Here is a 23,636-nt window from a genome sequence, read left to right as displayed (position 1 = left end):
CATTTGTAATAGTCACTGTTTATTTCTTTGCACCAGTCTTTTAAAACAAATACATCTGGAGAAGAATGTATCTGTCTGCAGCGTAATGGTCTACATAGTCTTATAAAAGCTCCACATGTTATGTATGTGTTAAACCTTTTACAAATCTGAATTTGTAGAAAAATATTGTACTGAACTGTGATTATGTGCCACACACTATAAACAGAACAGGGATAGATATTAGCAGCTGGGATTAACCAAGAGAATATTAAAGTACTGCTCTTGAATAGGATGTATTTTTAATTTGAATCATCATAAATGCACCTGTTACAAGAATGTTGTGGTTTTTGAAGGATTACCATTAAAACACAAACACGTTTATACAAATTAGTCAAAACCGACAGTTCTTGTATTTCTAGTTGTTTTATACAATTGAAGAACGTGTATAATGATTTCTCACAGACATCCCAGACCCTCCCCTGGGATTCTGCTAAAATCATGTTGACAGCGTCACCCCAGCAGTGTAGCAGATCACAGTAAAACACAAGATTGCGCTATTTATAATCAGTGAGATGTCATCAACAACCAAAATGCATTGCTGTGTATTTAATCTTCAGTGCCTCAGTTACTCAAAAATAAACAGATGGCAATATATCTTTAAGTGAAGATGTGGTTCACTTAATTTATTGCAGGGATGGGAATACAACTCCCATTGCATAGCAGTTTGATCTATTCCTGGTTTTACAATGAGTTTAATAAGACACACCTGAGCTTGTTACCTTTACACTGTGGCTTATAAAGCTTGTAATAAAACATGAAATGGGTAAAACTGCTATGCAACATGAGTTTTGTTGCCACCCTTCTGCTGTATTAACCCGTCAATGCTATTTTATACCTGCAGATCTTATCTGTCCTTGTCCCTGTGCCTCTTTGACCCTTATAAAAGATTACCACAGTAAATGTACACTTTTGCAGTTTTGCCGTGGTAATACCATGCATTTACTATAATGTACTTTTAATGTGCTTTACCATACTCTTTGCTTTAAAATACTTGCTATGCTTAACCATGCTTTGTTACACTGCTATGCTTTTACTATTGTACATTTTTATCATCATTTACTTCACAGAGTTGAACAATAATAGAAAAGCCCTGGGTTTCTCAAATAAAATATACATCAGCATTTGATTTCAAATAAATTGTCAGTTTATTACAACAATATCAGATTTCTTTAAATTGTGTAGTTTATACTGTGTTAAACAGTTTGTACAAAACTAAGACTTGGAACATGTTATTGTATAATGTTAGAAAAAAAAAACCAGAAATTTAAAAAGGTGTTTTTTCTACCCCTTATAACCTCTTATTGCTGCAATCAGTGGGTTAGTTGGCTCATAGAGACACAGCAGAATGGATGGGCATTATATTAAACATGATGGCAACTCAAGTCAGTATTGAAGTTTCTTAACACTTTTTAATGTCGCCATTGCAAAAGCTTGTTGCTTCCTTTTCTGTACCAGTTGTTCTGTAACAGGAAAGATGACTAAACCAAGCCCATGTAACATAAGCCCGTAACAGTTGCAAGAATTCCCCCTTTACATATTATTACAAAATAAAAAATATAGTGCACAGACGTATAAAGTAAGTTCATTATGAATAGAAAAAAAAAACATATACAAATATATATATATATATATATATATATATATATATATATATATATATATATATATATATATATATATATAAAGTACATGTAATCTATTTCATTGCTTTAGGGACCGTTACTTTACCAAAGCACTTGATAACCAATGCTTTTAAATTCAATATTTCATACAACACTATACTGTAGATAAACTGTGTCATGCTGTCTTTTCTGATTAGGAACTCTTCGTTGATTGCATTGTCTCTTTATCTGCATATTCCAAATTAAAAGTATGTACAAGACAGCTTCATATATACTCTACTTAATCAAACTACTTCAAAAAGCAGCATGATAAACATGAACATGCATGTGAATAGGATGGCGGGTGGATGACTTCAGACAAGGAAATGAAACCACATAACAGTAGCAGACTGGTGTACAAATGCTCTGCTTGCGCATTCATTATCAAAATAAAGGGTTTAGACAAAACAAAACTACACAAATCAAAAGTCACAAGGGCCAAAACAAACAACAACAAGCATTGTGCTGGTTGTTCCAGCACGAGTAGCAATTATTTTATTGTAATTGTTGTTTTACCCTCCTCTCTCTCTACAACACCCCCCTAAATTGATACAAAAAATGGAATTCACTTACAGTTCTTGAAACTTGATCAAGAAAATAATGAACATGATCATGTTATCACTTACATTTTATATCCAAAGTGACATTAGCTTGCAGGGTGTGAGTGAGATTTGGATACTCTACAGAGCAGGATTTTCTGGTTGTTAAAATGTTGTGGAGTGAATGTGAATGTTACAGTTTTTACACACGTCCCGGCATCACTCCCTTGGGTCTGCTGCGTGGTTGTGCCCTCAATCCCATCACTCTCAGACTGCAGCTCGGCTAGGGTTGCCACCTGGTCCCATAATTCCGGAACACTTCAGGACGGGACATGGTTTTTAAGTGGCTCTTAAACTGAAAGCAATAAACACTCGAATTGAGCTCTAAGCACTTGCTTAATTTATACTGCTTCTTAACTATCCAAATCATACAAAATACAAATCTTACAAAATAAAAAAAGCATCTTGAATAAATCTGTGTAGGTTTATTCAATATATTTATTTTTATTTTGTACAAAATTATATTCAACTTCTCAATATTTAAAAGATGCTATTTATATCCTATTAATTAGTAATATATTGCCCTAATTTACACTGACTCTCCCAATTAAATAACAACACTGATCCAGTGTTCACGCTGTCTGGTGTCAGGAATAGTGAACAGCTGCTCAGTATTAATGATTTCAGTGGGAGAAGGTGATATACTATTAGAAACTATAAAGAAACTTTAAAATGTATATTTTTAAAACTATTAATAATATAAATAAATATTGATGATGTACTTATTTATTTATTTCATTTGTTAAACGCTATTATTGTGTTGTCATGCTTCCTCAAGATAATTAATCACCAGAATGAATTTAGCAAAGGTTTAAGGCTCAATTCACATGTTGATTTCTTTCAATTTAAAGGTAACTTCAAAATCCTTTTCTGTCTCAGTGTTCCGGAATTATGGGGCCAGGTGGCAACCCTAAGTGAGGCTGACTCGCTGGGATACACGCTGTGCACAGAACAAGTGAGGGTGGTTTGGTTGCCTGCTTCATGAACAGCGGGCACTGACAGGGTGAGGTTCCCAGGCGTGCTGGAAAGTAATATCTGAATAAAATAATACTGAAAGGGAATACATATTGTGCTCCAGCACACGCCATTTTTGGGTTAAACTACATTTATATTTATTTTTTTAATGATAATTGGTTACTGTAACTCCCCTGTATTTACATTGAGAATAAACTACAATAACAAAACAAACAAACAATGTTGAAAAATATTTTATATTGACCAAAAATAAATACCATTTACATGAAGCCGAGTGCCTGGTAGACCATACCAAATCTCAGTGTGTGTATATAATCGAAAATTCTGAATACAAATAAAGGGTTACAAAGTGGGAAAAGCTATTTATTAAATGGTCCAGGGGGGGGGGGGGGGGGGGGGGGTTGTAAATACCATCACCTATGAGAATCTAGGACATGAACCTGCTTCTTCTATCTGTCCTCTTGACTTCACAGCTAATACTTGTAGTGTGAAGTTGCTAAGTGTGACACACACACATCCCTACAATACTATCAATAATGGTTCTCAAGATGCATGCAAAAATATATGTATGAAGCATGTAGCTATGCTTTTATTTCTTCTAGATTATTGTAATTCCCTCTTTGCCAGACTCACTAGCCACGCTATGTCTTGGTTGCAGCTTGTGCAGAATGCAGCTGCTAGAGTTTTAACTAAAACAAATAAGACAGCCCACATTACTCCTTTGCTGGCATTTCTGCACTGGCTCCCAGTAAAATACAGGATTGATTTTAAGATTTTAATGTTAACATATAATGCTCTAAATGGGATGGCTCCAGATTATTATTCAGAGATGTTGACTCCCTCTGAGGCTTGGTGGGAATTGAGGTCTGCTAGTTGTGCTCTTCTCTGTGTTCCCAGGGTGAAGCTAAAGAGGAAAGGAGAAGCAGCCTTTTGTGTTCAAGCCCCTCGACTGGATCTCCCTACCCGAGTCAATTAAAAATGCTCCCTCCCTGGAAATTTTTAAGCCCTGGCACGACACATCTTTATAATTTAGCCTTTTAATTCCCACTTTAAGCGTATTTGTATTTGCATGTTATTCTAATTTTTATTGTATGTTTAAAATATACTGCTGTATAACTGTATGAAATTAGTTCTATAAATAGATTATTATTATTATTAATAATAATATTATTATATATGGACAGGCACCTACATACTTCCCCAGATCCTGATTACTCCAAACATTTGCGAATCAGGTATCACTTTCTTCTTACTTTTTTTTAAAATGATTTGTGGAAAGTTACATTGTTGGGAGTAACCACACAAGTCACTTAAGAAATATGAAATCACACAGGCTTATTTGTGTATAGACTAAAGCTACGTCAGCTTTAAATTTGCAAATGGCGTATCACGGACAGCTAACAAAAGTTACAAATAGGACATCAGAATGACACTTCACAGATTGCATTTTGACCTGCTGTTGAATTGTCTTGAGAAATCTGCTTCACATGTTCAAAGAACAAACCACTGCCAACACAGAAATGGACACTTATATCACTTCTATAAAAACTGATTAAACACAAACACAGTACATAGAAATTAATCTGGTTTACTGTAATTGACAAAACATTTCTGCATCAAAACCAATCAGCAAAATTAATGATTTAAAAAAAAAAGTTATAAAGCTTCAATGAAATTCATCAGTTCTTGATCTGAATTTCGAAATACTAAAAACAAAACTAATATTCAATGACAAATGAAGTGAAAAAGACTTCTAGTCAAAACATATAGATTTTTTGTATTTCTAAACACAGCACTATTGAATGTTTATTTGGTACTGGGTCATTCCTCAGAGTACAATGGAGACTGATCCAAGGTCTTCTGCTAGTGTTGATTTCGTGTCTATTCTAGCGGTAGTATTTTATTACTCCAGGGATTGTCAGAACAGCATACTCTTACAGTTCCATTATTTAAGGAAATCGATTTCTTGTTCTGAAACTCTTTCTCCTCCAGTTTCGACACAGCTTCCCCACATGCAAAGCCCTCTGCATCTCACCAAGCATTTTTACACAGACTGTTTGGTTACAGGGGTTTTAACTGGGCCAGTGAACATGTGAGCTAGTGTAAATTGAGGATTCCCAAGGTTAAAGGCATTACAGTCCGGGTACTCAATAAAAAGGTCTGTTTACACAGGAAGAGGTAGAGAAGCCACCTCCTCCAGGCACTCATTATAGGCCTCCTGGTACTCCTCGTGCGGTTTGATCATAATCACGCAGGTCGGCCTCTTGGAACCAGCGGACGTCCCCAGGTCCTGAAAACACAAGGAGAGAACGGAATACGTCATGCTCGCTGACAGAACTAAACTGCACACCAGCTTTCTTCCTCAGTTACTTAGCTGTTCATTTCCAGGGGGCATCCAGCTGAAGGGTATTCCCAAAGTAGAGTGGTAGTCGGCCAACTGCATATTACTGTTAGAAAGTTGACATCTGGGGCCACCCCATTAAAATACACAGAAGATGTCGATACTTCGTTGGTGTGAAGGGACACAACAATCACATCGGTCAGTAAACACCAGGGAGGCACCCCCAACCCCAACCCCCAAACCCCAACCAGCAACAGTTACAATTCTACCCCAGTTCTCTAGTCAGCCTTACCACTTTGGATGGAATGTATGTATAGGGGAGGTTCCTCTCTTCACACATCACTGGTATATGACAGTAAACGTCTATTGGTAGCGTATCTCCTGCCAACACCACAATCCTAGAAAACAAAACAATACCGGGCTAACAAGCCTGTAATGCAGACACCCACCATACAACAGATTAAATAAAAAACAAAAATTACCAAATACAAGTTATTTTATGGTCTTTAATCGTCTTTAAAACCTCACATTGGATGTGTAGAACATTTGACAGGTGTTGTTGAATAGCTGGTTGTAATTAACTCAATATAAACATACTGCTCCAGATAAGAATATCATAAAACTTCAATTAAACGTTTATTTACAGTATTTGCCAGCAGAACCGCTGGGTATTGGAGACTGGCAATTATTTGAAGTTTCGCTACTCCACTTACCCCTTCTCACCCTTATTGATGAATTTCTGCACCTCCTTCACTCCCCGTCTTATCTGCTTCAACTTGGAGGCTGCAAATACAGGGAACAAACCAAGTGTTGTTTTTTTAAAGTGAAGCCTATAGTTCTTGATTTTCTTTTACGTTTACGGAAATAGGACTACCACTGCATAGCAGTTTGATCCATTCTTCGTTTTACTAGGAGTGGCTAATCAATCTCGTAATAAAACCTGAAACTGCTATGCATATGACTTTAATTTTCATCCCCGAAAGAGACCAGTGGCAGGTATTGATTAACACATCTAAACGAGCGCCTTACATTATAATACTCGTGTTCCGGTGTATGCAACGTGCTTAACAGCTGTACTGGGTTTATTGGGCTTGTTAACCATTTCCTCCTTGGAAACAACAAAATTGCCTCTATTTTGATTGCAGTGACGAATCGGCGATCCTTCCAAATTGTCAAGTCTTGTTTATAATTTATATTGTAGAGACCACATGTTTCTAAATTACATGTTACAACTATCGTACTAAATCGTTCGTAGTCTTTTTAACTATTCCTCGCTGTAGCTACACCACACGTTTCTAGTTAATGGTAATATGTACCTCACGCCAGCACGTGTATTGCAAGTAGCATAGAACAAACTACGTCAGCGATCTGCAAAATCAAACTTATCGATAAACTCTATCATTGCATGTAATAAAATGATTTAAAACTACTCAACCTGATTTAATGCTAATTACTAGGATGGGTACTGGCAGTAGTAGCATGCTGTACGTACACCATGCATTCCCCCGCTAAGAAGTTTTACCTTTCTTAATGCATTTATAAATCTTCTTTGTGACTTTCCTGGAGGCCAATGGCTGAGCAATTGGGTTGAGGTTTGTAATCAGCTGCTGGTAGGTTCTCTCGATCCCACTGCTCCCCTCCTCCTCACCTGTAGTTTTTTCCTTAGCTTTAGTCATTTTTTCCTGTTTAATATATTGCGGAACAGAAAACACACGTGGATCCTTCACCTTCTTCTGCAACAGACTAAACCGCACTTGCTTCCTCTTCCAGGTCAAGCTTCACACAGCTCTTCTATTTCAGTGAGCCCTCTACTGCATGAAGTGAATATTGCAGTTTGTGCTGGGTGTTATTTTGTGATTAGTACTAACAACCAATTAATATTGCAGTAATATTATCTTGATTTATTAACTTGTGGTCAACTTACGGGACTGCTATTGCTGTAGTAATCTTATCTACATGGGTGTAGCAGCAGAAGATTAAAATAGCAAGGTGTCCCGGGAAGGCATACTGAAATGCCAGGAGACCTTTCTCAAAATACAGGGAAAATGGGTACAAGTGGCAACCCTACTGCACCTACATTGCCCTGCATCAAAACATGTGCACTACATTACTGAGGACACCAGTAATTATTATCTTACAAAGATTGTATGTATATATATATAATAATATTTATATTTAACAATACACATAACAAGAACACCAATTAAAAGCTTAACATGACAACAAGAACCAAAACAAACAGTAATTTCCTTAATTTTACAATGTGGAATACCAACAAGGACCACCCCTTCTCAAGAGAAACAGCACAGTCTCTACCTGCTTGGACAATAATCACAAGGTAGGACTTAAGTTTTTTCTTTTTATTAACTCTAGTTTATTTCTATAAACATATAACAAAGAATCTAAATATTTTCCCAGCTTTTTCGTATGTATTTTAAACCTTTTAAAGTTTAAAAAACTCTAGCACACAGTGTATATTATAACATATTTTCAGAACAATAAACACTTGCAGAAGAAAAGGGCAGGATCACAAGAACTGCTGAAGGTTAAACAGTGCGCTGAAAGAAGAGAGAAAGCACACACCCAGTTCTAGAGCGTCAGCACTCAGCAGCATTCTCATCTCAACCTCTTTAAATCAACATCTGTAAAACAGAGAGAACAATATAATGTGTAACAATGTTTCTGCTTTAAAAACAGTGTGTGTAACATCTTAACATGGGAGGCAGCAGCACATGATCTTCATAATTTGAGCATGGTTGAGGATAACTGTGTCATCTCTGAGATTTCCCATCCCTTTATCAGTGTCCTAGTCAAGTGGTAAGTTGCTCTGCTAGGAAGAGTGTAAGGGCTTATTGACATCAAAAGAACTTGCCTTTCATCTTATACTTCACTGATAACTGGATGTTTGATGCCAGCTCTTTTGCCTCATTGTAAGGGATGATGAACTAAAAGCTGGCTTTGTGAAATCCCTGACATACCTGCAGGTGCTCCACAACATCTTCCTGCATGCTGACCGCCCTGCGATACACCTCGCTGTTGGGATCATTAAACATCATGGCATTCTGGAACATGAGCATCACCTCCTCCTGGAACCCCTCCAGAGTGTCCACTAGCCCCTTTGCCACGCGCCTCTTCAGAGTCAGGAGATCCATGGGTCTGCAGCGAGATTACAGCATCATGCCTCCACCAAGGTCAGGCTGCGCTCATCAAATACACTAACAGGAGAAAATCAGATAACCCAGACTCACCTTTTCACAACACTGTAATATTTTGGAGCAAATTTTTCATTGACCGGCTTGAGGAACATATAAGCGTACCTGTAAATACAACAAATCAATAATAAACTGCATAGCAAGATTTATCCATCTATTCTTCCATCTGCACATCGGAACGACCTTAGGTACAAGTAATATATGGCAAAACAGCACTGGAGCACCTGATATACTCCAAGAGTACACACATGGTTACAGAATTCAAGCTGCACCTACTTGTGGCTGGCGATGACATTCCATATCTGCCGTAGTATCTTCTTATCTTGTCTAGAGCAGGTCTGTCTCTCCGGGCTAGACTCTGCACTGAGGAAAAGGAACAGCATATTAATACTATAAACCAAACAAAAATAAAGGTTTACCTGAATAATCAAGCGAATTGCAACTTCTTAAGTCTGAATTACTAAGACTTAATTACTTCTGAGCTCTATTTGATATTTTACACACAACTTGATTGAAGGAAGACACGTTGATCAAATCTGGCTTTTACATGATATGAAAGTAGTTATTAACTAGGCATTAATATTGAGCGCAGGGTAGTAAACAGTGTAATATTTACAGTGAACTGTATTCCAGAGAGGCATCGAGAGCTTTGTCGATACTCTGCTCCTCCTCTAGGGGCTCACTGTCTGTGCCGTCTCTCTCCTAACTGTGGCCGGTCACTCTCTGTACTGTCCCTCTCTGTGCTCTCCCCTAGCTTGGCCTGATCACCCTCTGGCTCGGAACCCTGACTGTCCAGATGTTCTGGAAGGAACCCACTAGAAGTCCCACTCTCCACATTTTTTTCTTGCTCGGTGTCAGAATGAGATTCCTAGGAAACAAGGGGCAGTATTGAACCTCGTCAGACTGGTATCACAAGCAGATTACCATTACTAAATCCTCCTTCTGCTCCATGTCTGATTCGTATTGAGCTGAATGTGAAAAATGTAGAACGAAATTGGAAAAAAAACAAACAAGAAGTTAAAGTCAGATCTAAAGAAGGAGTAATGCAGCAGTGCATGCTAGTGATTGTTTTTTGAGTGGTATACTCGGCCCACTGCATTATATTTGTCCCTTTAAAATAACTGCAATTAATACAGCAACATCATGAATTTGTACAAAAATATGTGCATTATATAGATTGCAGATTGACATCTACATTTTTGATGTTGGCTAGTTCATAAATAAATTATAAGTAAGAGCTAACCAAGGTTTATTAGCACTTGCAATATTGCCACTGCTGCACCTTCTCTTCTGTGCATTTGCTTGCACTGCAGATATTTCACAAACAATGCTATAGATGAAAAGTTGCTGTTGCTTCCTGATACAGTGTCTCTCAAAAGTATTCACTTCCCCTTCAACTTTTCCACATTTTATTGTGTTACAACATGGAATCAAAATTGATTTAATTAGGAGTTTTTGCCACTGATCAGCACAAAAAAAGTCCATAATGTCAAAGTGAAAAATAAAATCTAGAAATTGTTCTAAATTAATTACAAATACAAAACAGAAAATAATTGATTGCATAAGTATTCACCCCCTTGAGTCACTATTTGGTAGAGGCACCTTTGGCAGCAATTACAGTCATGAGTCTATTTGGATAAGTCTCTACCAGCTTTGCACACCTGGACACTGCAATTATTGCCACATATTCTTAATTGGATTGAGGTCCAGGCTTTGACTGGGCCACACCAGGGCATTGACCTTTTTGTTTTTAAGCCACTCCAGTGTGGCTTTGACTGTATGTTTGGGGTCATTGTCCTGCTGGAAGATGAATCTTCTCCCAAGTCCCAGGTCTCTTGCAGACTCCAGGATTTCTCTGTACTTTGCTGCATCCATTTTGCCCTCTATCTTCACAAGCTTTCCAGGCCCTGACGCAGAGAAGCATCCCCATAGCATGATGCTGCCACCACCATGCTTCACGGTTCTCAGGATGATGTGCGGTGTTAGGCTTGCACCAAACATAGCGCTTGTGTTGAAGCCAAAAAGTTCTATTTTGGTCTCCAGACTATAGAACAGACCATTCCATTTGGTCTCAATGTCTCCAACATGCCTTCAGTTTTGCGAAGCACCTGGGCTATTGTTGCCGTATGCAGCGTCTCCCAGCTCAGCCATGGAAGACTGTAACTCCTTTAGAGGCCTCTTGGTGGCCTCCATGACTAGTGCCCTTCTTGACCGGATACTCAGATTTTGAGGACGGCCTGTTCTAGACAGATTGTTGTGCTATATTCTCTCCATTTCTTAATAATGGACTTTACTGTGCTCCGGGGGATATTCAATACCTTGAAAATGTTCTTATATCCTATCCCTGATTGGTGCTTTTGAAGAACCTTTTTCCGGCTTTGCTTTGAATGTTCCTTCGTCTTCATGTAGTTTTTGTTAACCAACTGTGGAACCTCCTAAAGACAGTTGTATTTAACCTGAAATCATGTGAAACACCTTAAATGCACACAGGTGGACTCCACTCAACTAATTATGTGACTTCTAAAGACAACTGGTTGCACCAGAGCTTATTTAGGTGTGTCATAACAAAGGGGTTGAATCGTTATACAATCAATTATTTTCTGTTTTATATTTGTAATTAATTTAGAACAATTTGTAGATTATATTTTTCACTTTGACATTATGGACTTTTTTTGTGTTGATCAGTGGCAAAAACTCCTAATTAAATCCATTTTGATTCCATCTTGTAACACAATAAAATGTGGAAAAGTCCAAGGGGGGGTGAATACTTTTGAGAGCCACTGTACCTACTGTTTTCAATGCTCTTTCATAGAAAAAGTTATTTTCCTTTAGTCATGCAAAGTGTAAATATTCAGGATCAGCTCAAGATCAAAGCAACACAACAATGGCAACCTGCTGCACACACAAAAAAAGAACAATGAAACAAACCAACTCTTATTTTTTAAGAACATTTGTTTTTAAATAGAAAAAAAAAACTGTACATACAATAATACTTTACAAACTTACATAAGATCTGCATTTCTGCAATACTAACAAATACGACAAAACTCTACAATCAAGGTAAATATAATCAATATGTTCGGCTCCTGAAAGCAGGGGTTTGCCAGAGTTGATTTATCCAATATCTTGAAACATGCGAGTCATACCAACAAAAAAAAAAAAAAAAAAAAAAAAAAAAATAGCAAAAGCTGAAGAGATGAATTTCGTAATTTAGACCATGTCCTGGTCTGACTTCAGCACAGTCTTCTTAAAACACCAGCCCCCATCTCTACTGCCCCTGGACAATCTCCATGCAGTGTTACAACTGAAACAAGAGAGTAACTAACCATCATCAACTTTTTGGATACCGGTTTGTACAAATTAGTTTTAACTAATGATTAAAAGTTATGAATGACCAAATCAGTGGCAATAAGTACATACCAGTAAACTACCATCCACAGTTCAAACACTACTGCCTGTATGGGGTAATGTATAAAGGTCAGATACTTTCCCTGGCCTTCTACCACTTAAAGCCCATGCCTCCATTTGAAGGGACAGCATCTTACATGTGTTTAGAACTAGCATCAGCACTGGTCTGGTACAGGTGCAGTGCTGTTTAATGTAATCATGTCAGCCTCTGGGCTTCAGTTCAAGTCTCCTTCATTATAAATATGGTAGCCCCCAGATTTTCAGACCGCAATGATAATATTCTCTGTCACAGGGAACTGGAGACATTCACAACTAGGCCCCCCTTATGTCAGATTTGGTAAAAACAACACTGCTGGTCGGCCAAAATGTTCATTTCTTCATTTTCATGTCTGCTTCAATTGCACACCGGCGACCCCGTGTCCCGCCATCCTAAACAAAGCAGAAAACAAGTCAGAAACATTGCCAACAGGCACAAGAGAAAAGTGTAATAATAATAATAGTAACAATAATAATAATAATACTAATAGGGCAATTGTGTACATTTGTATCCATTTCATAAAAACAATATCAATATTTTACACGCATTGTATCGTTAAACATACTAGAACCATGACAATTGCTTCCTGCTGAATATTACTTTTTAAGCTTTTTAAGTAATGGATGAGTGCCAGCATTATTCAGTCTCTCTTTTTGATGACACAAACATTTACTACATCTTATAACTAAAACAAAGGTAACATGATTGGTCCATCCGATTTATAAAAAAAAAAAAAAAAAAAATAGCTTCTCATTCCTATATATTAAAAAAACAAACAAAAAAGTCAGTAAACCAGGACGAGTACATCACTAGGAACCAAAACATAAAAGAGGCCAATAGTTTACCTTTTGCAAACAGGGTTTGACCTCTAACTTACTGACTACATACCTTTTCCACAATGACAGCTCCTTTTAGTAACTTCTCTACAGACTCCTCTCCTCTCCCTATTTCTGGACGATGAAAACTTTGTATCCTGATGGGAACTTTCTACTAATCTCCCACTTGTCTAGATGCGCCATGTAAAGCTCAGAGCTATCCTGATGTACTCATCTTTCTGTAATATCCTTTCCTACAGAGGGATGGGACAGGATGGGATGGGGAACTTGCACATTATGCTTTTTTTCTGGTTTAATGCTCTACTGTACCTTACCTAACAAAATACTTTTTAAAACTCCACTGTGGGCTATGCAGCAAAGTAGAGGTTTTTTTTTTTGGTCATTACCCCACACGACTACATTTTTAGGAATGCCAAATGCAGGTGCTCTGCTTTAAAAGTGGTTACCACAAACAATGATACATACAATATTTTCATAAACATCCATCAGATCATGACACACACAAGAATATCTATCTATAATTAGCTCAAAGAGCCAGCTGCCATATATATATATATATATATATATATATATATATATATATATATATATATATATATATATATATGTGTGTGTGTGTGACTGGACAGTCTTTCAAATGAATGTTACCAACAGATGTGTGCCTGTGGTATTTAGTACTACCAATCCTGAACTCCAAGTGGTCTGAGTTTTGTGAGGGTTCACAGTTCAGATTTCACAGCCAAGAACCAGTGTTGCCACTTACCAACAGCTTTGACATTACTACCATAAACAGACAGATGACACTGTGTCCAACGGTGACCCAAGGACCTTTTTAACTTGGTATTCTCTATTCTTTAAAAAGCATTTATATTCGACAGAAAGTGGACACATGCACTCAAAGGTGTGTGTGTGCGCATGCATCTCTCTCAGTACCCAGGCATATTGCTCAAATCCCTGAGCAGCTCTACAAGTAATAGAATCATGCCACAGTCATTCGATACTTACAAAGAGAGAGAGAAGGAAGGCAGGAGAGCCCATGGGGACACTGTCCTGTGAGAGGACAAACAGAAACACCAATCAGATTGCACGGAATCTCTCCGAGACACAGACTCACACACACACCCACAGCACCACACAGGACACAAACGACAAACAGATATACTTGTTTTTATAGAAAGAGGAGGAAATCACATGTATAAGTTAACAGATTTTGAAGCTTGTTCTCATGAGCAACAACACTGCTACGCACTTCAATCCAGAAAAAAATAAAAATAAAACCATTGCACTACACTAGTTTAAAACACATGTACGTATGTATGTTTGTATGCATGTATGTATGTATGTATGTATGTCTATACAAACACATGCTGCTATGGATAAAAGAAAAAAAGTGTCCAACCAAATTTAGGGATTTGAAATTGTCATCTTAAAGATGGAAAAATTCTTCAGGAAGAATCATGATTTAACAGTACATATTTTAAAATCTGCAAGCATGAAGTCACCGGTCAAGCACATGTAAAGATTTTGCAACACATCTAAAAACACATCCAATTCCAGCAAAGTATTTTGATGAGAATTTCACGAGACCATAACCTACGAATGTTTACAGCTGAGACACAACGAGTAATCTATGTAACCCATTTATCCTTAACATTTCTACAAATTTTTATTTTGACAGTTTTTTAATCGTTTTATTTACCCTGTGGCATGTATGGCCAACATTCTAATCAGTTTTCTTTTACCTAGAACTATGAATGTCCTACATACTTTGGAAATACACCTTGTAGTTCAAAACACCCTGTTTATCCCCTTTAGAAAGCCACTATAACCATCATGACCTGAAACGCAGAAATCCAAGAACACTAATTGCACACAGGTGTCTTTGAACCTACAAACTCTGTTACCGGACTGCGTTGGGTGGGGGGGGGGGTGGGGGGGTATAGGACACCAAACTTATTTTACTACTATGCAAATGAGCACAGAGAGGATGCATATTTTTCTGGAAAACTAAAAGAAAGGCACACACACGGACTTACACACACCGACCTTGTCCGAGGAGTCCTGTTTGCGGGTGGAGTCTCTCCCTCGCAGGCTCTTCGCGCTGATGCCAGACTCTGACGTCTGCATGATCAGCTGGGTTGCCAGAAATTGCTGGAAAAACGAGACAAAAAAACAGGCTGCATTACACTTGTGCACAGGGCTGGAACAAGTGTTGCGACTGCACTTCTGCAAGCTCCACTGCATGCCAACTCATTGATTATTTTCTGATGAATGTTTAAGTAACAAATAGAACTGAATCCATGTTTAAGATGTTCTTACAAAGTAACTGAAGCTAATCATTTGCGAGTTGTTTGGCCATACCTGTATCTGTTCCAGGACGTCTCTCTGCATCTCCACAGCCATGTGGTAGACGTCGTGATCGGAGCTGTTGTACATCACGGCATTCTGGAACATCAACATGATGTCTCGCTGGAACTCTGCTGTGGTTCGGATCAGACCGTTCTCAATGTTCTTCTTGATAGTGGAGAGATCCATCGGCCTGAAGCAACAACAGATTGTCAGCAAAGATTCCCGCAAATCATCCTTCATTAACTTAAGGGCATGGAAAATGGATAAGGAGTTTGATTTTGCTTATTTCTTACCTGTGCACTATGCTGCGATATCCTGGGGCAATGTCATCTGTTACAGGCTGCAGGAATACATTTGCATATCTGCAAATTAAAAGAAACAATACAGGTATTTTTTCATCTTTTCTAAATCTAGAATGGACACAGTGACAGTAGCGTTGACTTGGAATGATTTTCTGGTCACATCAGCTCTTACCTATGATTAGCAGCTGCCCTCCACACCAACATGATGGCCTTCTTCCAGATCTTCTGGGCTTGAATAGCTTCCTGGTCCTCACTGCACACTGAGCTGAGGAAAGACATACAAGCATTGTCATTGGGGAGGTCCACAGTCAAAAGACACTAAAAGCACTGCAATCCAGAACTAGCACATCAGTATGAAAATAAGAAAACAAGACAATGAATATAGCATATATTGTATTTGTAAAAAATAAATAGGACAATCTCATGTAAAGCTCAAGCAACTGCATTAGAGTACAGTCTTCCCTATCAAACACGTCAGTCTCAATGGGATTTTCTTGGATCATTAAAAAGGTAAAATAACAACATTTCTCCTTGCTAGTGGCTCAAAGTGCTCAACTCTTCTTACTCACAACTGTGATGAGGCGGGGCTGCTGGGGATGGACTCGGGTAGTGTGTGCATCTGCAGCGGTGCATTGTGGATGCTGTAGCCATCGTCGCTCTCGCTGATTGGTGGCTCATTTTCCATCTCAGACAGGTATGCCTCTCCAGACTCCTCCTCCTTCGGCTCGTCCAGACTGGCCTCCTCACTGCAGCCATCCTCCTCCGTCAGGTCCTGGGAGGAGTGACATCAGCCAAACACCACATCGGCCAATGAGATAGTGCCACGCTCACAAAGCAATGTGGCGTTCCAACTCAAAATAAAACACATCTAAATCAAAGAGACTCAGGGGGCGCAAGTACTGCAAATTGATGCTTTAAATAAGCACAACAGTGGACAAGATGTTTATCAAATATCCAAGTAATACAAAAAAGGTGATGATCTTTTAATAGGGTAAAAGTTAAAAGGTGTATCAGTTACCTTAAGGTGTGCTTTACAAGATGGTCCATTCTCGTCTTGTATTGAATCTGTAGGAGGAGAATCAATTTTGTTTAGATACCTATTGTTATTCTAAATGTAGTTTCTGTCTCAACAGCTTAGGTTTCAATTACTTTTTAAAAAGACCCTTTAACCCACTAAGTGCCACTGTCCTCATTTGAGGCCAGGCTACTTGCTAATTTTTGGAGAGTATTTTTAACTGGAATCTACCTGATATTCAAATGTTCGCTAACTATATTGTTATGATAATTTATTCTAATTTCATTAACCACAAAGTCTTAATGAAATGTATCAAATGACATAAGAATGTATAAATTATAAGAAAAAATGAATGGAAATTTGTGGGAATGTAAGGTTAGCAGGGATGGGGTTAAATCTGTCCCTGACAACAATCACAGGCGATTAGGTAATTGAGTGCTAATTGGGGAGTGGCCACATGTATAAAAGGGCAGAAATCCTTTGTTTTGTGGAGGGAGTTTAGGCGAGTTTGAAACTATATTTTGAATCTGCAGGTAAGGAGAATGCCCAGCCTATAGGCACTTATTGGATTGTGTTGTGTGAAGCTTTTATTTTTGGCCCTTATGCCTTTTTTCTTTGTGTATAATAAATATGCACATACGTGCTTCTACTGCAGCTTCTTGTGCCAGAGTCTCTTTTCTGCTGATACTATCTTGGGCCACAGCGCTATCGTGCCACAGGTACTTATCAGGCTAATGGAGCAGGGAGTAGACGCCTACCTGGGCAGTCCTGCCGAGACGACTCCTCACTCCCACACTTGATGTTCGACGGGGAGGAATGGGCCCCTGGGGAGGCCTGGAGCAGAAACAGAACTGGGCTTATCAAGAGATATCAATTGCAGTGTCTTTAAAATGTAAACTGCTACTGTAAGTTACTTTTTTTGGTTACAAAACAGGTTCATTATGTAACCATGTAAGAAAAGTCCTCTGGACCGCATTCAAAATGTAAGTCTGAATTATTTTTTCCTAGACTTGTACAGAACTTTCGGCTCTTGTTTAGGTATAAGCACAAAAAAGTAATTTATATATTAATGTGTGTTAATGAAATTATGATGACCCTACATATGCATGTGCACTTATTTCAGTACAGGCAGAAATAACCTAATGTACTACTGTCCCCTCTTATATATAACAGTTTTATGCACACACCTCAGATCTTGCCGTCATGTCCACTCCATTTTCTACAGCACTTAAACCGGGCTCAGTTTTGATGGTGAACTCTGGTGCAGTGGTTGCAGGAGGCTCAGAGTTGTGGGATGTTGGGTGGGGGTCAGGGACTGCGATAGGGAAGCTGCTCTCTCTCCCTAGCTCCTCCTCAATCATCTCCTTCTTTATCTCCACACTTTCAGTGCCTGGGGATTTGCTATTCTTCACACAGTCAAGAGGGGGTGCTGTGCTCTCTGGAGGCTGTAGCCTGTCCTGCTCTGGTTTGAAGGGCTGCTCCCAGGGCCCGGATAGCGTCTGTGAATCAGCGGCTTCCTCGCACAGAGACAGGGCTGCCTCCACCGCTGCTGCATCCAGAGCCTCAGAGTTATCATCCACCTGCACAGATAGAGAACGAGAGACACCAAAAAGTGAAGTAAAGGAGAGCCAGGGGGGTGGGTGACGTAGCAACTTAATACACTTTTTACCTCTAAACGGGCTGGGATGGAAACTCGCAGATACCCACACGACTTGGTGTTTATGTGCACTAGCCAGGTCTGGGCTTTATTTTAAAAAAGCTACCCAAACTCTCATTTATTCATTCCTGCAGCTGTTATTAGTCAAGCATCACCTGGCTGTATTACTCAGCACTGCGGTTATCTCCACAGCAGTAGATTTGAAATACCTTCTCTTCGATGATGGCAATGATGTCTCCCACGGTCTCAAGATCCAGCTCGTCCCCCATGTAGGACACAGCAACCAGGTCCTCGTCCACGCCCAGGTCCCCCTTTGGCTCCCCGGCCGCACCCCTGACAGCAGGGCCGGGCACACACTCGCTGCTCAGGGCACCCGGCACTAAGGAGTGGGTCTCCGCTGGCACAGCCTGGTCACTGGAGCTCTCCAAGGCCGGCTTCACAGCAGCCTCACTAGCTACAAAAACAGATAGGTCTTACTACAGAGGTCTGCTCTTTGGATCAATAAAAGAGAAGCATTCCACTGAAAGGTGTCCAAACAACTTTTTAGCAAAAAATAAATAAAAAGAAACCAAGCATTACATGGACATCTGTTATTTCTGTATCACGCAGCAGCTGTTTTAGTCTGTTTTTTTATTGACATTTTACAATTAACTGCCTCCTTCTCATCAGCTCGCAGTTAAAGGAGGAGTTGCTTGAATATAAAGAACAAGAAAAGCTGTGTTTCCAAAATCCATAACAGCATTCTGGCAACCCGATGAACAACGTGCTATTCTGGTTTAACGAAAATTGTTACTTTTTTGGCATTTAACAGGCAAGATGACTGAGCCCACTGGGCTCCTTATCTACAAATGAACTACATATATAACATTATTTCCAGGTTTGAACGCACAAAAGAAAATTCCTTATAATTGTGTGCTGCTCCTCAAGATGATGCACCAGAGTGCAGTAGAAACACAGCTCCAAAGGGTCCCCCTGGGAAGTACAGGCTTTCTAATCCATGCAGGGAGAGAGGAGGCAAGACAGACCTGTGGGAGGGGGCTCCTCGGCAGGAGGCTGGCAGGCAGGCTCTGAGGAGGGCTGTGCTGGCAGAGGCAGCTGTGCAGTAGGTTTAGCGACGGCACAGACAGGCTCGCTGCTGACAGAGAAGGAAGCGAGAGACGAGGTGAACTGCACAGGGCCTGCCTCTAAAAGCCGGGAGAGCGTGGGGGCCCCTGAGCACGGAAAGCAGACACAAAACAAGCACATTAAAATTAGGCAGCAGGACAGGCAGCACATGTGATGTGTCACACAGAACAAAGACAAAAATAACAATAAGCATTAGAGAGAAAAAAAATGAAGTGTCAGAAGGATGTCCAGAAGTTAAATACGGGCTGTCAAGGACCCTGACCTTAGACCTTCAGCTATTTTAGGTTTGAATTTTGGCATTAACTGCAAGGTACTCTCTTAAAACATTGCAGACCTCAGCCTCTCGTGCAGGGACATTAGCAAACGTACCTTCTATACAACGTTGGCAAAACATTCCAAATTTAAATAAAATGATCCTTTCACAATAATTATAGCAGCCTGCAACTGATCAAGCTTAGGAGAACTTAGTCAAATTGTTAACTAGGTAAGTCCTCAGAACTCAATTAAGGTTTCTATTCAAAATACAGAACCAAAGTGGCACATGATAATGGTTGAAATCTCTGCCACTTGCACTTCCACTGGTTACCTGTGGCTGCAGGTGATGCAGGGATGGCTGCAGGGGCCAACTGTATCTCTGCACTGTGCACACCTGGAACCATGCCACCCAGCTCTATGTGAACACCTGCATTGGCACCGTGACCTGCAGACATCTGCACCTCTGTCTCACCGACCTGAAACAAAAATAATTACAGTGAAAGGTGGCATAACTGGAAATCTTAGTAGCAAAGGCAGTGCTTTTTTATTGGACAACTATAATTCAACTAAACAGAGAATATTGGAAGCCCGTTTCTCAAAGCATTTGGTATTTATCATCCTGAAAGCAAGCCAAAGTCCAAATAACAATATGGTGGCCAATTAAGAAGTCAAAGTGAAGGAAACTGTTGCATTTTGCCCAAGTGGTTTCCGTAACACTGAAATTATGAAGTGGGCATTTCAAACTGTTTGTAAGATATGAGCTGCTGGAATAGCTGAGGATTTACTGAATTAGAGGCACTCCCTGCTGGGATATTTTGTTTTGGTATATTGGGATGGCTCTAACAGAACCATCACTACTGAACCTGGTATCCTTTAACACAGTAACCTTTACATTTACATTTTTCTAACTACAAGAACATTTCCACTGCTGCACCCAGGATGTACGTATTTTGAGACCTATTGTATTGTGGCTACATGGCACTGTTCCATTCTGGACTTACCAGGCGGGGGCTAGTGGGGAGGAGGCTGCCTTTCTTTAGCAGCTCAGACAGCAGTGGGGAGGGGGGCGGTGTGGCCTTCTGCCCCAGATGTTTTTTTTGGGGCGAGTCCTCTATCAGAGAGCTCAGGTTGGACTCGGCTGTGCTGGGGGGGGTGGGAGTCTCTGGGGCGGGCCTGAAGACTGGGGCAGGTGCAGGGACCACTGGAGCTCCTGGAGCTACCTGTGAAAGAGAGCAGGAAAAGAACAAACAGTTTGGCTTAGACCAGTGAAACTCAATTCAATTTCTTGATGGGTCACCAAAATACATGAACTACTTTTTATTTTATTTGTATTATTACTGATTTTATTTTATTTTAAATATCAAGCTTTTCTTTCTCTGTTTAAGCTCATTATTAGGATCCTCTTATTTTATTCATAACTGAAAGTTGAATGAAAATCAATATACCAAAAACACACACTTGACAGTGAATGATACCAAGTCCTGTGAAGTCCTCTAATGAATTCCTTGCTACCTGTTACTTACACTGGCGTTGCCCTCGTCTGCTGCTGGCTGAGGGGTGTCAGCCATGGGGTAGTCCATTCCAGGAGAGCTGGATCCTATTGGTGAGCGCACTGTCACGCTTGGCAGCCTCTTTGGGGTGTTCTTGGCAGCCTGCCGGACTGGCGAACCAAAGCAAGTATGTTACTATAGCCCCAGCACTACTGTACACGACTGCCAGAGCTACCTCATCATTCCTCTAAACTGCAATTAAGTGACAGTTAAAAAACAAAAAGGTCAACTGTACCCTGGTATGCAGCATCAGTCGCTGCCTTCTTCATCTCAGCCTCTTCCTCATCCTGCTGCTTCTTCCTTTGCATTAAAACACAATTTATACATCTCGTGAAGATAAAAATGTACCTATACAAATGTATTACATAGATTTATTATTTCAAGCAGCTCACTTTCAATGTTGAAAATGAACCTGAAATAAATATAATATATATAATATAAATACACATGTATGTATGTATGTGTGTATATATATATATATATATATATATATATATATATATATATATATATATATATACACACACACATACATACATACATACATATCATCCTTACGTGACAATGTCATTCCAGATTTCTTCTACTTTGTTGTCCAGGTGTCCAAGTTGAATCAGCTCTGCTTCTTTCTTCAGTTTCCTTAGTAAAGGCATATGTTTATCAAACATTATAGATCTCCATTTCATCTTTTCAATTGATAAATCTACCCCCCTCATTACTTCTAACATTCCCTAATGACAACCTCTACATCTACACTGAACTGCAACCCCCCGACAACTGTTTAACCCTGTCTGCAACAGCACTGTCTCTGAAAAAGTTCTGCAGAATCTTTCACTGTACATGGTTCACAATGCACTTGTGTTTGGCACCACCAACAGGCTGGTACTGTACCTGTGTTTTTCCTGAGTCTCTTTAATCAGTTTCTTCAGCTCTTCAATCCTCTCTGCTGTCAGTTTCCGGACGATCACATCCTCTACAGTCTCCACAACCTCTCCTTTCTCACCACGCTTCCGCCTGAGTTAAACACAACAGAGCTCAACTGTTGAACATCTCACATATAAGATAAAAGGGGGTAACAGAGGAAAGAAAAGTCTCTCTCACTTACTTTGGGGTTTCCGTTGTTTCTAGGAGCTCAGAATACTGGGATGCGCAATGCTTTGGGGGACAAAAGGAACGTGTGTTTGTCAGAAACTACTGCACATTTAATACATAAATATTTAATTTGATTAAGGGTCTTTATTTCAAACGTGTACAGAGGAAAATCATCACTGGTCTTCTCCCACTAGCTTTGGAGATCAATTCTGTTTTGCTCATTGCCTTTGGTTTCCTAATTCCAGAAAGTTGTCCCAAGGGAAAGCCAAGTAATTGTGAAAATATAATTCAACTCAAGAAACAACACATCCAATGTAATACATCTCACCTTTTGTGAGAACCAGTCTGGCGGCCTGCCTGGCTCTGCAAATGGTTTGATGGCTCTGCTAACCGAAACCCTGGCAACCATCAAAAAAATGAATTATTGTAGACTGCATTAATGATAATGATAATGATACTGTTTGCCTTTGACTACGAGACAAAAAAATGAGCTTTACATCCTTACATTGAAATCACTGTTAGTCTATTAAACTGGCTTCAAATGAAAGCAGTTGAATAATCGAATTCGATGGAACTGGAATTGGGAATTTATTTTAAAAAAGGATTTGGAAATGGAATTGACCCCAAACCTGTATCTGCCAACCAAAAAAGCACAGAGCATGCTGTGCTGTAGTAACCGAGGGATTTCTCACCAGTTCTGGTCTCCGCTCCTCATAACCGACGAGGCTAGACAAAGCTTTTCCCTAATCGACCACGGCTCAGTCGGACCCGTGTTCGTCAGCTTGTGCTCTTAAAGAAAAAAAAAAGATACATCAAACTAAAATGTACGGATATTGCTATGCTACACCAGTTTAAAAATGTGCTTATTTTGTTTACGAAAACGAGTTTGTTGAGCTAGCACAACAAACGGCTTGTTTATAAAACATATCGAGCACTGGGCATTTCCTCTACCAGTTTTAGCGCCACTTCACGTCGTTTTGCGTGTTTACCGTAGTTTTGTGCAACAATTGTATGTTTTGGTGTTTATTTTTTGTAATATAATATATATATATATATATATATAAATATACTGTACAATACTTACTACCCACTCCGGTTGCCATTTTCTTTTCTTGCTCCTACACACATTTATATCCAGGTCAACAAGAACTAGTGCATATATAGAATTCTGGGATATGTAGTT

At 39.4% G+C, this 23,636-nt stretch overlaps 3 protein-coding genes across 7 annotated transcripts; all 3 read right to left on the bottom strand.

The window, feature by feature from the left end:
• Positions 1-4,846: 4,846 nt before the first annotated feature.
• On the bottom strand, positions 4,847-7,363 carry LOC121296873 (H/ACA ribonucleoprotein complex subunit 2-like protein). Its single transcript, XM_041222753.1, has 4 exons — positions 7,138-7,363; positions 6,329-6,398; positions 5,908-6,013; positions 4,847-5,564 (listed from the first exon to the last, which is right to left on the bottom strand). Exons 1-4 carry the CDS (start codon positions 7,289-7,291, stop codon positions 5,439-5,441), a joined length of 456 nt encoding a protein of 151 aa, XP_041078687.1. The 5' UTR covers positions 7,292-7,363; the 3' UTR covers positions 4,847-5,438.
• A 671-nt stretch (positions 7,364-8,034) lies between these two features.
• Positions 8,035-9,319, bottom strand: LOC121297011 (bromodomain-containing protein 8-like). The gene is made up of 4 exons (XM_041223021.1): positions 9,104-9,319; positions 8,864-8,932; positions 8,594-8,771; positions 8,035-8,257 (listed from the first exon to the last, which is right to left on the bottom strand). Exons 1-4 carry the CDS (start codon positions 9,208-9,210, stop codon positions 8,246-8,248), a joined length of 366 nt encoding a protein of 121 aa, XP_041078955.1. The 5' UTR covers positions 9,211-9,319; the 3' UTR covers positions 8,035-8,245.
• Positions 9,320-11,985: 2,666 nt separating this feature from the next.
• Positions 11,986-23,625, bottom strand: LOC121297008 (bromodomain-containing protein 8-like). Of its 5 annotated transcripts, none has more exons than XM_041223012.1 (22): positions 23,538-23,625; positions 23,146-23,242; positions 22,782-22,851; positions 22,467-22,516; positions 22,253-22,375; positions 21,920-22,000; positions 21,597-21,661; positions 21,335-21,471; positions 20,813-21,031; positions 20,143-20,287; positions 19,457-19,642; positions 18,641-18,885; positions 17,962-18,354; positions 17,533-17,608; positions 16,778-16,824; positions 16,329-16,531; positions 15,932-16,024; positions 15,751-15,819; positions 15,470-15,647; positions 15,155-15,259; positions 14,114-14,158; positions 11,986-12,664 (listed from the first exon to the last, which is right to left on the bottom strand). In XM_041223012.1, exons 1-22 carry the CDS (start codon positions 23,554-23,556, stop codon positions 12,605-12,607), a joined length of 2,706 nt encoding a protein of 901 aa, XP_041078946.1. In that variant the 5' UTR covers positions 23,557-23,625; the 3' UTR covers positions 11,986-12,604. The 5 variants fall into 5 exon arrangements, with proteins under 5 accessions (XP_041078946.1, XP_041078950.1, XP_041078947.1 ...); XM_041223014.1 differs by having other exon boundaries at positions 12,619-12,664; positions 15,145-15,259; XM_041223016.1 differs by lacking the exon at positions 14,114-14,158 and having other exon boundaries at positions 15,145-15,259.
• Between the last annotated feature and the right edge of the window lie 11 nt (positions 23,626-23,636).

The sequence above is a fragment of the Polyodon spathula genome, chromosome 22 (assembly GCF_017654505.1).
Source record: "Polyodon spathula isolate WHYD16114869_AA chromosome 22, ASM1765450v1, whole genome shotgun sequence".
Taxonomy (NCBI): Eukaryota; Metazoa; Chordata; class Actinopteri; order Acipenseriformes; family Polyodontidae; genus Polyodon; species Polyodon spathula.
This window is presented reverse-complemented; position numbering and strand designations above follow the sequence as displayed.